Source organism: Ruditapes philippinarum, unplaced genomic scaffold (genome assembly GCF_026571515.1).
Source record: "Ruditapes philippinarum isolate M1 unplaced genomic scaffold, ASM2657151v2 ctg2721_1_1_1_1, whole genome shotgun sequence".
NCBI classification, from domain to species: Eukaryota; Metazoa; Mollusca; class Bivalvia; order Venerida; family Veneridae; genus Ruditapes; species Ruditapes philippinarum.
The window spans coordinates 53,558-68,636 of record NW_026853245.1 but is presented as its reverse complement, the minus strand read 5'-3'; the positions used below and the strand labels follow the sequence as shown (position 1 = coordinate 68,636).

At 33.1% G+C, this 15,079-nt stretch overlaps 1 protein-coding gene across 1 annotated transcript; it reads right to left on the bottom strand.

Moving 5' to 3' along the window:
• Positions 1-1,388: 1,388 nt before the first annotated feature.
• Positions 1,389-9,305, bottom strand: LOC132736275 (uncharacterized). Its single transcript, XM_060723375.1, has 2 exons — positions 9,065-9,305; positions 1,389-4,583 (listed from the first exon to the last, which is right to left on the bottom strand). The coding sequence occupies exon 2, from the start codon at positions 4,493-4,495 to the stop codon at positions 2,963-2,965; it is 1,533 nt and encodes a 510-aa protein (XP_060579358.1). The 5' UTR covers positions 4,496-4,583; positions 9,065-9,305; the 3' UTR covers positions 1,389-2,962.
• Between the last annotated feature and the right edge of the window lie 5,774 nt (positions 9,306-15,079).

Below are 15,079 nucleotides of genomic sequence, written 5' to 3'. Positions count from 1 at the left end.
TCATATCCTCTTTCCATATTATTGCTTCATTTTTTATATTTTGCATCTATCTATCATTCCTTTCATGTTAAAAAAATCACTAACGTTTGAAATTAAAAAATTATACTGTCAATATCATTTGAGAAACATTGACAAAATCATTCATAATTATCTGCATATGTGACTTCAGAGATAAATGTTGAAGTAATGTCTTTAGAATGGAAACATAGTCTAAGTCATCCTTTTCACTTCAGTGTTGTTGATTTTCCTGGTACTTCGGGATCATTGATTCCAGCACATTAAAGTGTTGAAAATTGAATACCGCTCAAGACGGTGCTAGCGTGCATTAGGGATGTTGCACGTTTTCAATATCCCTCATGTACAGTCTCATTCAAATCGGGTCTGCAATTTTCGTGTAAAAATTGTTGAGATAAATGCTTCCGAGGTATCACATTTATCAAGATTATTCTATTTGGCCACTTATTGAATGGATGTAAAGATATACTATTTAACCCTACTAAAAACATGACTTCAACATTACTCTCGTGATAAATGATATTTCGCCCTCGTTTGTCAAAATTCCGGTAAAAGTTTCTGAACATAAATAATTTTTGTTCGGTTTTCAAATCAGCTTTACCTTTGTAACACATTTTTACATATAAACAATATAAACAACTATCGTGATGATTGTTGCCTGGCATAGATTAGCTTTAATATTCAGAACCACTTTATAATGGTTAAGATTTAGATATTGGATACGATAGAGTTTTCCCTGAAACCATATAGACTCGTTTTTTATCAGGTTCAGACATATATTTGATACGATATATGGTTTAATTTAATAGGGCAATTATACTTGTATCATAGTTTGGGGACCTCTCTGTTGAAAAAGTGTCAGAGTTAAATCGTAAACATATACATGCACAGTGCGGTAACTGGAGTGCAGGTATCAGTTACCCGCACTCCAGATAATGCCCGTGGATTGGTTCATTTTTGCCGGGGTTTACATATTGTGACGGCAGAGAAAGGGAAAGGGGCAGAACTATCATATTCAAATGCTCGTTCATTGGTTAATTTTTTCTGGGGTTTCATATTATGACAACAGGGAACGTGCTGTTATGTTTGACTATGATACAAAAAAGAAAGAACACCAAAACACTCGGCAATCTGATTTATACTCGGGGGCTACGCCCCCTCGTACAAATCAGATAGCCTCGTGTTTCGGTGCTCTTTCTATTACATATTTGCAGACACACTTTTAAATGTTCTTGATTACATTGTTTTAATGCATAGGATAATGTTTTATATACAACTTAAATATTTCTTAAAATTGTATTAAAATAGCGATCTTCACAGCGTTCCAGGTGTAGTCATAACTACGGTTGATCGAAATAGAACACAACAGAACAAAATCTTTATTTCTATACTTGAGCTCTTCGCTTCTCGTCTATGAAAATACAATAAATACATATACAAAGTCAACTTTATTGTAGTATGTATACAGAAAGAGATAAATGAAATTGTGAATAACAATTTGTGTAACAAAACCAGATATGAGTCATCAGAACGTTCTTTAAAGTAACTATAACTCTGACATCTATATTTCTGCATATGACGTATTTAAGTCTCTAACAATATGTCTCTGATGAAGATATTACAATTATACAAAATATAGCAGAGCAGATCGTTGGATCTGATTTTTAATATACAACTGAGATAACAAGCTTGTTTGTTTGTTTGTTTCATTTTACGCATTTTCCCAACAGTATTTCAGTCATATAGGCTGGTAGTTTCCCATCGTTCCTGGAGAGTTACACCAGTACTAGACTACCTTCCTCCGCGCTAAACTACCAAAGCATCTCCCGGGGATCGAACTCACACCAGAGAGGTAACTGGATTAGAAGTCATCGACTCTAACCCTTCGACCACGGAGGCAGTTCATAGATAACAAGCTAATTTGTATTAAGATAACAAGCTAATTTTTTTTAAATATCTATGTTTGTAACTGACATTTGATCAAAATAAATATAAATAATTCATTGAACAAAGAGGATATGTGTGTATTTCAGAGTATCATTTTCCTTTTTTAAGAAATGAAACACTGTACCAAATTATAAATATATGATAGATAATAAGTTAATTGTATAAATGTTAATTCGCAATGATATACAATGATATTGACCGTAAGTTCCGAACAGAAAAAATATACACTTCCTTAGCAGCTACCGTTACTACACAGCGAACGGCAGTGAAACATTACATCGGGTTGTAACATCAATCTATCGCCCACGCCCTATAGCACCGACTTATAAAATATGGTGAATTGGTAATAGATAAATATGACATTTTTTACATATGGCTGACTATAGATGTACTTCTATACTAGAACTACATATAACACAATGAGTCAGACCAATCTGATCAGAATCTATAGTGTTGTCGGCCATTTTTTTATCAACAAATCTCTCAGTCTCACATAAACAATAAGTCCAAAATCAAAGAAAAACAAATTAACACAGTGAAGGAGTCGTGATCTAAAAAGTATTTAATAATATAATATGAAAAATGTGATATTTATATATTATATACATTATAGCTTAGCTTGTTTAAAAAAATGGGTTATATATTAAAAGAAAGATCAGTATGATCATGAAATGTTACTCCTATTTCCTCAAACTTAATCGCAAAATATTGAGAGAAAATAGTACTTTTAAATGTTATTAATGTCAATAAGATGTGATATCAAAGTCAGGACATTACACATCTACCATGATTTGTTACAAGGCTGTAAAATGTTTCGTTCGCATAATTATCTACGTGTATATGTCAAATTTGGAGCCGCCGTATATGATAATTTAGAGCGAACGCTTTATTTTCTTGCGATTGTTACATTGTTATTTATATTGCTGCCTGCTAACCGCTGTGTTACGTCCTTTTTTTAAATCAGCAACTTCAACCCTCAATGTATGATGTGAACGTTTGACTAGACATTGGCGTTTAACTTTTGTAACTCATGCGCGTCTTGGTGGGAGCTCTGTGTGATATCACATGAAAACGACTCCATGAATTTGGTATCTAACGTACCGGATTTCTCAGAACTTTTTCTACGTATATAATTAAGCTCGTGTCCAGATTTCGAAGAAAATTCCGTCTTTCTAGTTGATGTTTTGAGTGAATTGGATGAGGTCCGTGAAACAACAGACAATCTTCTTGGATCTCCAACGTATCTTTGAACAGGCTTTATAAATGTCCTATACAGGCACTTACGAAATCGCCTGTTCAGAATGGTGTAAATGTAAAAGTTTGCATGAAACGACACGACTAATAATAACTCGTATGACATGTGTATAGCTCGGTTGCTTTCCAGTTTGATACCTTTGCCGTTATCTAAGGTTTTCTGCATTGCATTATACAGCAGGAATATACCGTATGGTATTTCGGGGACCAGGAAGACTATAACAATTGCTGTAACAATGATGGAAATGCGACGGTTTTCCACCACACGTCTCGACAACTGAGAAGCTGTACTATCCATCCTACGCAGGTTTCTTTCGCCAAGATGTAAATGCCGGATAAACAGGCCTGTAAACACGAAAAGGGTCACACATGGTATTAAATGGCGTAGAAAGAAGGCGAACCATAGATAAATACAGCCAGCTCCACATCCACTCTCTGCAAGTTCCCATTGACAAAGCCCACCTACTGCTTTGTTGCTACCTAGATGATAAGAATGTAGCACCGGAGATACCGCAAAAATTACTCCGCACCAGATAAGTGTTTTTCCTTCGCTAAACAAGAAATGTGACTTGAATGGATAAGCCACAGACACGTATCTTTGAATGCCAAGAAAAAGAGTGAGAAAAATTGAAATAGTGTGGAATGATTTAGACAAGAAGTATTTCGAGATCATAAACCCATTGCAAAGGTTCTTTGACAATGAGTATCCGTCCTGAGCCATCTGACTTCCGTAATAATCATTTCCATAAGTGGTATCGTTCCCTAGATAAATAGGAGTATAGTCGTTGTAAGAGTAATTTCCTTGGTCGCCGTAGTTTTCGGGAAGTGGATCATATCTCATATATACCATTATGTAACTTGGCAACGTTACAAGCCCAGTCAATGAATCCGATACTGCAATCGCTGCTAGAATCATGTTTGTCGCATTGCGCATTTTTCTGCTTAACAGTACCATGATCACTATTATATTGACTAGAAATACAAAAATAACGAGTATTTCCCAAATATACAAGTAGACCGGTCTCTCAAAGGAGTAACCAGGATACATATAAATATCCTTATAGTCATAATCATAATCTTCGTATGACTGATTCAACAGAGGTTCGCTTGTTATATCATAATCAACATCACTTTCAGTGTTTGTTACAGACTCGGTGGATAATTCCCTGGTAAATGTTATCGTAGTTGTCAACAATTCGGCCGATGGCGAGGTGGTATCAATGAAATGTGAAGAACTGCTCATTGATGTCCCTGTGGAAATGGTTGAATTGAATGACATAATTGCAGCTGATGCCTGCGATTACTTTATATGGATATCCTCACTGAGAAAGCAGATACCGTCCTTTTTATTGTAAGTTCTCTCGAAGCTGAAATAAACAAAATTATGTTGATATTAATATTATGTTATATGAATGACAACATAGTGACTAAAACTGAAAAGTCTTAACAGCGCTCTAAAAACATGAAGACTAGAATTTTCCCATAAATCTATTAGCTTATTGTAAGACACGATCATATTGGGTATCAAGGTAATAAAATGTTAGATCTCTATCAAATTTAAAGACAGTGCAATTATGCTGTTTCCATAATTTTTTGCTTAATAGGCTAAACCAAAATCGTTATAAATACGTTATTTTGCAAGATAAGAATAAAATCTGTGGCATAATACAAATGCATGTTAAATTTGTTTCTTTGAGCGCACTTTCACTAAATTTGCCATTAAAGAATTTAAACTATTATGTGTACAAGGGGGGGGGGGGGGGGGGGCGTCCGTGGCCAAATTGTTATGGTCGTTGACTTCCAACCACTTGCCCCTCATTAGTTTCTAATTGATACACCTATGTTATGTTACGTGACGTTACGTTACGTTTCGCTACGCTAAGCTATGCTATTTTTTGAGCTATGCTACGCCATGATACTATGATATCTATGCTATGCGTTGTTATGTTATGTATAGTTATGTCTTATTTCATTGATTTCACAACATCTTGCTTCAGATTTTCTTAAGCAAATTAACTAGAATTTAAGTATAAGACAAAATATCTATATGCCTTATATGTCCGACTAAGCCACAAATTCGTGATCAGAAATGATCAAAACTCATATTGGAAATTATTTATATAAATGCAAGACTCGCTTCTCTTCAAATATATTTTTGCAAAGTTTAAGAAGTATCAAAGAAGTCATAAAGATAAAATTTATGACATAGTGCTTGTATCATACTGTTGTATAGATGACTGTACTCTTCATTGAATGGAGGTTTATTTGATTATTACAATGTCTGTAGTGTTTTTGAATGATACTTTATCCGGTGTTAGTGGGTGTGAGAAATGTTGCACTTTTGCAATTTTATGACTCTGTGAACAGACTTTAAAAATTAAATGTGGACTGCCCATTTAAAGTATCTTTTTCCATTACTCTTGAGTGATCCCGCCTTTTTAAGACAGTTTTCTATATGTGAACAATAATGTTAAATAGTCCGAATTCTGATAGAATGTGAAATATTGACAGATGTAAAACAAGATACCAACTATAAATTTATCACATTTTAACATACATATTGTTACTCGTTAATTGCCGGAAATACTGTCAGATCAAACAGATCAAAACAGGAAGATTATTATATAGATAAATAATGAGTGACATTGTTTTTCATAAACTTCATTTCCTGATCACTTAAAGCACTAATCAGTAGTTAACTAGATGGATACAGAGTGATCGTACAAATGGATATAACATTTGGGCCGTGTCATGACAATACCAACATAGTGGGTTTGCGACCAGCATGGATCCAGACCAGCCTGCGCATCCCCGCAGTCTGATCAGGATCCATGCTGTTCGCTATCAGTTTCAGTACTTGTTGTATTTTCTGATCGCAAGATCAGTGAATACAAAGCTAACATCCACAGTCTAACACAAAATTTCCTAACAGACCTAACAACGCAAAGTAGTTTTCACTCAGAACTGCTTAAACACCAGCAATTTAAAAGAAAGAATAGTTTTTAATGTAGGCATTTAACGAATTACAGTGCATTAAAAGTTTAGAGTAGTCAATAGAAATATGAGTTTACAATCACAAATTTCGCAGATGAATATTTTTTTACCCAATGAAAAATGTTCGGCTATTTCCGTAAAGCTTAATCAATGAAAATGCTATTTTAGCTATGTCGATTATCTAATACTCCAGAGCCTAGTACACAAATAAATCTGACTGTCGAGTAGTGGAATATTTACATGTCGTACTGTTTTGTCGAAAAGATTTTCGCTAAATTATTTTCATCAGTGTTAAACAACAGGTTTATCGTGAACAAAATATCTCGAAATAAGTAAAAATTACAAACACGAAATGAAAATTCTAAAATTAGAATTACAATGTATTTGTTTTTATTCAAACTACATATGTATTACTTCACCGTGGTGCTCGTTTAGGGTGTGAGAGGCCTAAGGTTCAAATCCTAGTCAAGGCAACTTTTTTTTGAAGTGTTTTTTTAAAGGAAGTAGCCACGATATGCAAGGAAAAAGTGTGGCTGTCTTAAAAAATTGATTTTTTGATGCAACTCGTCATGCAAAATTCCATATGTATCAATCTCAAACTGTTATAGACGCAATCGCTGCGTAAGATTCATTATAGTATATAAAAATAAACTTATACAGGAAAATACATACAGATAGTCAGTATGATTTAGATTGCAAAGATCAGAAAATACCACAGAGGTTGCAGCCCTTTGATATATATAATAAGGTTTTTAAGCGAACAGCATGGATCCTGATCAAACTACGCGGATAGTAGGCTGGTCTGGATCCATGCTGGTCGCAAATGCATTATGTTGGTTTTGTCATGACGCGGCTCAAATGTATTACAACGTTTGCTATATATATGAAAGACCGGTGGTGACATTTAAACTTACAAACTAATGAATTGACGTAAATTTACATGCTTGTAACCATTTCTTTAATATGCTTAATAATACATGTATATAGCTCCACTCTGTACAGAATGTCGCTGCTTATTTACCATGTAATATAACCATTACATACTTCTGTACCCTTATATTGGTGTTGTATGCACTGTAATTAGAATTAAAATAAAGTCTGTACTTTATTCGCGATGGGTTTTTGCCTGGTTTTATTCATTTATTTATTTATTTATTTATTTATTCATTTATTTTATTTTGTTTTTTTAATTTTGACCATTTTGTGTCATAATTGCTTAGGTTCTCGAAAAATATAGGAAAATTATTATGACTTCCTACTCAAAATTATTTTCATTTGACTACCATTTTAAATTGAATACCGTATGCTGCCTAGCCAGTCGGTTTACCTTTCACCTTCAATTACCTGCCATGGTGACATTGTATGACTGCATATTTAGTTTATCAACCATAGAATACCTTTCTAATTATCAAACCTACTATATACCGTATTATACAGTAATACCATTCTAGCTTCCCAGTCTGTCATTAAATTTATAAAAGTTCATGTCATAGTTACCACTCACCGATGATCAAGTTCGGTAATTATTACTAGTATTAGATGTTACGCATATGTTGCGTCGAATAAGCGTAACGTCAAAATGACCTGTTTTAACGTTACGTTTAAAATACCAGAATATATTTCGTCTGATTCTAGTATATAGGTATTATCATTGCTATAGATAACTAGTAACAGCAAAGAATTAATGTATAAATCTGCAAATAGAAAAGAGACATTTGAATATTAAAAGTTTGTGTGTTTGTTTGTTGTTGTTTTTTGTATGTTTTGGGTATTGCGTCACATCGACACAGTATAGGTCATACCGCGACGTTCCAGCTTTACTGGTGGAGGAATACCTCAGGTGCCCTTCTGTGCATTATTTCAGGCACGAACGGGCACCTGAATAGAACCACAGCATTTCGTAGGCTAGCTGGATAACTTCCTCACATGAAAGAATCCAAAGTCCCTGTCGGGATTCGAACCCACAGCGGTGAGGGGCAAGTGGTTTGAAGTCAACGACCTTAACAACTCGGCCACGGACGCCCCGAAAAAAATATAAAAAGTAAAAAAAAATCACCATAAAATTATTAAGAGTAAATTAAATGCGACTGTATAAAAGTAATGCCTACGACGTTGCTTCTTTTGGAAACAACATATGGCACCTTTTGCATTAAATCGAACAATTTCTGCTGTTTTGCTTAATAGTATACTGCTGCACTTTGAATCATTCATATTTGATAATTGGTTTATGAGCTTTTGAATGCTAGTTGACATAATTTTTGATATTGTAACTTAAACGACGAATATGTAGGAAAACATAAATATTGGATTATCAGAAAAATGTTTTCCAAGTGCGGCGATTTCTGTCTTATCTAGGAAAATGCAATTTAATTACGAAAAAAAAAAAGATCACTATACTACGATTATTTTTGTAACTGATGAACTGCACTGCACAGAAAAATAAACTGTACATGTAAATTTGTACGTAAAATAGTACGTCATTTGTGATAAATTATGTCAACGGCTACATAATTATTTCCTGAAATTTTTAACTTTATTTATTCTGTAGTCGTCAAAGTCGAGCGACAATAAGTTTAGCGTGTGCCAGCCAAAGTCGTTCTATCATTAGTTGTACTGTACGCTTAAATGGCACGTAACGTCTAAAAGAACCCAATGTGGAATTATAGCAACACGTATTTGAGCCGTGTCACGACAAACCCAACAAAACGGGTTTGCGACCAGAATGGATCCAGACCAGCCTGCGCATCTGATGTGTTACCACAACGAAACTAAAATAGCACAAGCAAATTGTGCTCGCCTCAAACAATCTTGCAGACATTTTAGTAAGATCTTTTTGATAACGTTTTACACTTACACAATAATAGGTTTCCACAATTTAATCTCCAAACTAAGAACAAATTCTTGCAAAAATAACTTTTATATATATGAAGTATATTATTCCTCGTCGCAAGTACAAGTGTGTGACTGCAAGACTTGGCAATATCCTTTAATTGAACCTCCGATTGTATTTACGTCATTAATTGATTGTCGATAATTTGAAGCAGTTACTTCTTGTTGATAACTGACACTCAAAATTTGACAAAAATTAAATTTACTTCACGTGTATCCAGTTAGATATTTATATATGCAAATCACAAATATTTCTTTGCTAAAGAAAAAAAACGTGGAAAGAAAAGAAGAATTGAAGAAACTACACTGCTAGATGTATGTCTTCATAATTTTGTAAAAGTGCAGATTTTGCAGTACGTATTGTAAGTTTTAAGATTATTTGCATAAAGATAGGAGGCAATGTCGATCATCCGGTATTATAATAATTATAGTAAACAACCGTGTCTTTTGTCAGACTATATACGTATTATTTGTAAATAACAACAATTAGTTTGAATGATATCACTTGTTATAATCTAGTAAACAATGGATTTTATTATTTGTGTGATTTTATACATGTATATTTTATAATTCTAATATTTAAGTTTATTTTTGTATGAATTGACGTACTCCGTGGCTAAACCCTTAACCTGCCAGACCAAACATTCAGTTTTTGCCACTCGCAAAGTCAGGCCAGCCAGCACATCATGTTTTATATTTGCATATCAAAACCCCTTAAATTGCCTCCAGATGAGCCATAATATTACAAGAAAGGCTGGAGAAAAAATGTTCTAACATTTTAAAAAAAGTAAAGAGATTTAAGATTTAAGTAGTAATTTACATTTTATTTGCGATTAAAGTATTTATCAACCTATTGCTACTGCGTTACTAAAATTTTGATTGCTATTTTTTGCTTATTATGAACGCGTGGATTGCAAATGCTGTTTGCAATGTATAAGTTATTATTTTTTATTTTTTATACTTTTAGAATTTTCATGACAATTAGCATGATCTAGAGGCGTGCTGCCTTTAATTATGCTTATTAGACTGTTCTAAATTAGGAACAGGGCAAAGGCGTGACGGACATTCAGCATCTTAGAGTTTTTAACTTTTGTCACAAAGTTCCTTTTATAATTATTGGAGAGGTCATCAGACCTCTCCACAGTGTTCAGACTAATTGTTGGTGGCATCCATTTTTGCGTATCTGATTGTAATTACAGCTTAAAACCATAAGGGGGAATTTACAAAAATTGTTTTGCGCATGCTCCGTTTCAAAAATACGACTAAATTAACATCGAAGTAAACAAATAACCACAATAATTATGTTGTTTATTTCTGTCACCTTTATATAAATGTTAAGTGTAAATGATCTAACTGAAGGCATTATCTAACTATACAGATTTAATGCAATTCAATTCAATTCAATTCAAATAGTTTATTTACGTCTCATCACATGTACAACACATATATCACAATAAAAATGAATAAAACTGGTAAAAGTACATATGCCATTCAATATAGAATTATAAGAGACGTGTAAGCAAATCTTACATCTATAGGTAAATATAATAAAAGATGATTATATACTATACACACTTATAATAAATGAATTGGGAATGCTGTGAATCTATCTATATTTCATATTCCTACTAATGTGTCTAAAAGTCTATATATAAAACAATTCACTAGTCTGATGTATAACAATTCTGATGAAAGTTAAGAGAAATAAAATACTAAAATGTATAAAAATAAAAAAAATTCAATCTGTAAGATTCACAACACTCTATCTTAAATACCTACTTAATAAGAGAAATAGTTACCTACAATAAAGTAAAAGACGTCTATGTTTTAAAATATTAAAGCATGCTTTGGCTGTAAACTTTGTCAAAATTGGATTAACAAAAACGTTATGCATTTTCTCCACATCAGATAAGTTGTCAAAATTATTAACAATTGTTCTCGCAGATTCAAATAGGTCTTCCCTGAATTGTAAATAGAGTGGACAGTGTAACATAACATGTATCTCATCTTCTACAGTATCAGTACAGTTAAAACAAGTTCTTTCATGTATTGACAGATTTTCATACCTCCCCGTTTCCAATCTTATCGGTGCAACACCGCATCTAAATAATGCCATAGCTCTTCGATAATGAAAAGGCAAATGTTGTTTTACATAAGTTTCAGTTTCAAAAACATTCTTGAACATTCTATATGTTCTTAGCTTATTTCTACCATTTCCTGATATAGATGACACACGCTCTAATGATTGTTTCCATTTATTAACTTCTACATCAAAAATTTTTTCCTCAATTTTTGTTACAATTGCTTTAGTATTCACTTGATTTGTGTTAAAATAAATCTGGTCTTCAAAATTAATACTCTGTAACATTTCTGTAATTCGAAAAATACTATTCTTACACCTAATACTAGCTACTGATTTTGACCAATTAAAGACTTTTTTATTCAATCTTGAATCATGCATATTTAACATTCTACAGTGTTGTCGTATAACAGCGCCCCATTGCTGAACTATCAGTGGCTTCCAGCCCATCTCACCTAGGACTGCTGAATTTGGGGTGTATTTACCTACCCCTAGAAAATAACGCATTGCCCTATTATGAATAGCATTTATACACGAGTATGACTTATCTCCCCATATCGGGGCTGCATAACTAATGACAGGCCTGACAATGGAATCATAAAGTTTAGTAAAGGTAGAGAACTGAAAGCCACCAAAAGTTTTACATTTGGAAATAATAAGACCAAGTGCTCTTCCTGCAGAGAGAGCTACATTCTTAGCAATTTCAGCAAAATTCAAAAATTCATTTAAAATAACACCAAGATACTTATAACTATGTGCAACAGATATCATTGTCGAACCTATACTAAAAACATGATTTGTTAAGACACAACTATTTGTTCTAAAATGAACTACATTTGACTTATCCCCATTAACACTCATTTTATTATTAATACACCAGACACTGAGAATGTCAAGCAAACTTTGTAAATCCCTAGCAGATTCAGCAATAAGCACAACATCATCTGCGTATAGTAAAATATTGATGATATCATCATTGAATTTAACTCCTATACCTGATTCTTTAATAACTGTAACTAAGTCATTGATGTAAAAATTAAATAAAATTGGCGACAGCCTTGTTTAAGACCACATTTGACTTCAAACCAACGAGAATCAAACCCATTTAGTCTTATGCAACATTTTACATCTTTATAAAGCGACATAACCGCATGAAAAAGTTTGCTTTGTAGTCCACATTTTTCTAATTTCGACCATAACAAAGGTCTTGGGATAAAATCATATGCTTTTCTAAAATCTATAAATGCTGTAAATGTACTTTTTTTAAAAAGTTTTCTTGTTTCTATAATATTGGTTAATGTTTGTACATGGTCAATTGTACTTTTGCCTTTTATAAACCCATTCTGCTCATCATGAATAATTTCATTTGATATACACCATTTCTTGATACGTTCATTTAATACACTACAGTAAATTTTATAAATGGAAGGAGCTAAAGTGATACCTCTGTATGATAGAGGATCTCTAGGGTCAGATGTTGATGATTTTGGAATTGGTGTTATAATTCCTTTGGACCAGGCAGATGGTACATTTCCTGTCTTATAACAGTGATTGAAAATATTTACAAGCGTATAAAGGGCCGAATTATTTTTTAAAAGCTCTGCAGGTATATTGTCAAAACCTGGCGATTTACCCGATTTAGCTCGTAAAATTGCTTGACGAGTTTCCGCAATTGATATATTTTCGTCATCAACATCCATCCCATTGAGATTGGCGTCTTTCGATGGCATTACATAAGAGAAGTCATTTTCATCATTTGTGTTCAAGAGACCAGAAAAGTCATGTGCCCATTTATCTAATACTTGACCGGCATTTTTGTTAATGGAACCATCAGGCCTAACTACTTCAAAAGGTATTTTATTCATTCTTTCATTTCCAATTCCTATCTTTCCAATTTCTTTCCAAAAATCATTTGTGTTCTTATCAATAAGATCATCAATGTTATTTTGGGCCTGAGATACATAGCTTCTCTTAGTCGATTGGACACAGCGATCAAAAAGCCTTCTCTTTTCAACATATTGTTGTTTTAACTTTTTCTTTTCATGTGAAGTAGATTTCAACCATGATTTTTCAGATTTACTCAAATCAGACCACAAAACAGACAATTCATTAGTCCACCACGGCTTACTGGTTCGTAATTTTTTATTTGTGCGCCTGGATGTGGTGAATTTAACACATTTATGTTGTAACTTCTCTGTCATTTCTACATTAAATGCATGTTACCTACACGAACAATTGAGGATGACATTCGACAAATCTAACTAGTTTACCATTAACGTTATGATTTCGTGACTGATTAAGTGAGGCAGCACTTGAAAATTCATGAAAGATCGCATTTTATATACTTTCTTATTTTGCTTATATGACAGTAGTAGATCGACAAATGTCTAAAATTTAAATTAAGAAAAAAGCATAAAGTTTTATATTATACCTCATTTGCATACGCCTTTCTATATTTAATATGACGTCATCCTGTCCATAAACCGCATACAGACCGGGGCGGTCCATAATTCTTATATTGACTGGATGACGTTATATTAAACTTAAAGTTCGGGTTTTTTTCTGCTAACAAAAATTGAATAACAAAAGATCAGGTATCGCTTGAAAATAAATAGAGGATATTTGTTTGTTTTGCATGTAAGATTGAAATATAATTTCACTGAGTGAACACCAGATGCAATATTTTCACGAGTGGCGTAGCCACGAGTGAAAATATAATAGCTGGTGTTCACGAATGAAATATATTTCAATCTTATATGTAAAACAAATAAATTTTCTTTTTATTTTATGCTTTTTAAGTAATTTTAAGTATTTTTTTTACTGATTTTGCCGCGTAACGTCGCGCATTTTCCTTTGTGACGTCATTATATCATAACGTCACATCATAAGTTTTGAAATATAGTTCTGTTAAATTTCTCTTATTTTGTTAAATTTTTAACATGATAAATGATGACATTGACTTTCTTTCCCTAAATAAGCAAAATTTACGTATGACGGCATTTATTTCTGTCTGTGATTCCATTTGGTTATGATTTTCTTTTCATCCGCATTCAGATATAGTCCGGCTACAGTGAAAATTATATTTTATAAATTTCACTAGTGGTTTATCAGAATTTAATCATCTGATATATTACAATAAAACACTGGAAAGCATGAAATAATTATTCCGACTAGGTTTTGAAATATTTCACACACTGAACAAATAAATAGTTATTTGAAAGTAAATTATATCAAAAATGTTAGCAAGGATTTAGATTCGGTATAATATAACAAATAAAACATGGCCTTCCGGGTAAAATGCAAGTTTACAGACTGGATGGTCAGACCTCGGAAGGTATATGTACCTCAGCTGCGCTTCGGGCCATATACCTTCCTCAGTCTGACCAACCAGTCCGTAAACTTGCATATTGCCCTCAACGCCATGTTTTATTTGTTAATTAATACACTTGTTACTATATATAGTAACAAAATTGCCTATGATTTCAACCGATTATGAGTGTCAAGTGACCTATTATGAGTTTGCGGCCCGGGGCCGAGAACAAGTTATCAGCCCGCAGAACATGTGCACGTGCACAAACCGATACAATGACGTCACATTTAACGTCATCAAACAGTTAACTGTAAAAGTGAAAGTAGATTGTCAGCACGAATCGCTTTATTTTTATTATGAGACCTTAAGCGTATTTAGTACAAACACATTTTTGTTACTATTGAAATTTGAAGAAATAATACGACAAATTCATTCCGAAAAAAAAGAAAATAAAATTTGCTTCTTGGTTCTATAGATCTACTGCTTTGAACACACAAACAGAAAACATCTCTGTACTGTACAGTAGGCCTACAGAATAGTACTTAGAAGAGTAGACAAGAATTTCAACGAAAGAACTTCAAAGTCTATTT

What these genes read in the sequence shown, in the direction of transcription:
- LOC132736275 (XM_060723375.1), bottom strand. Translation starts at nt 4,495, where the DNA reads ATGTCATTCAATTCAACCATTTCCACAGGGACATCAATGAGCAGTTCT.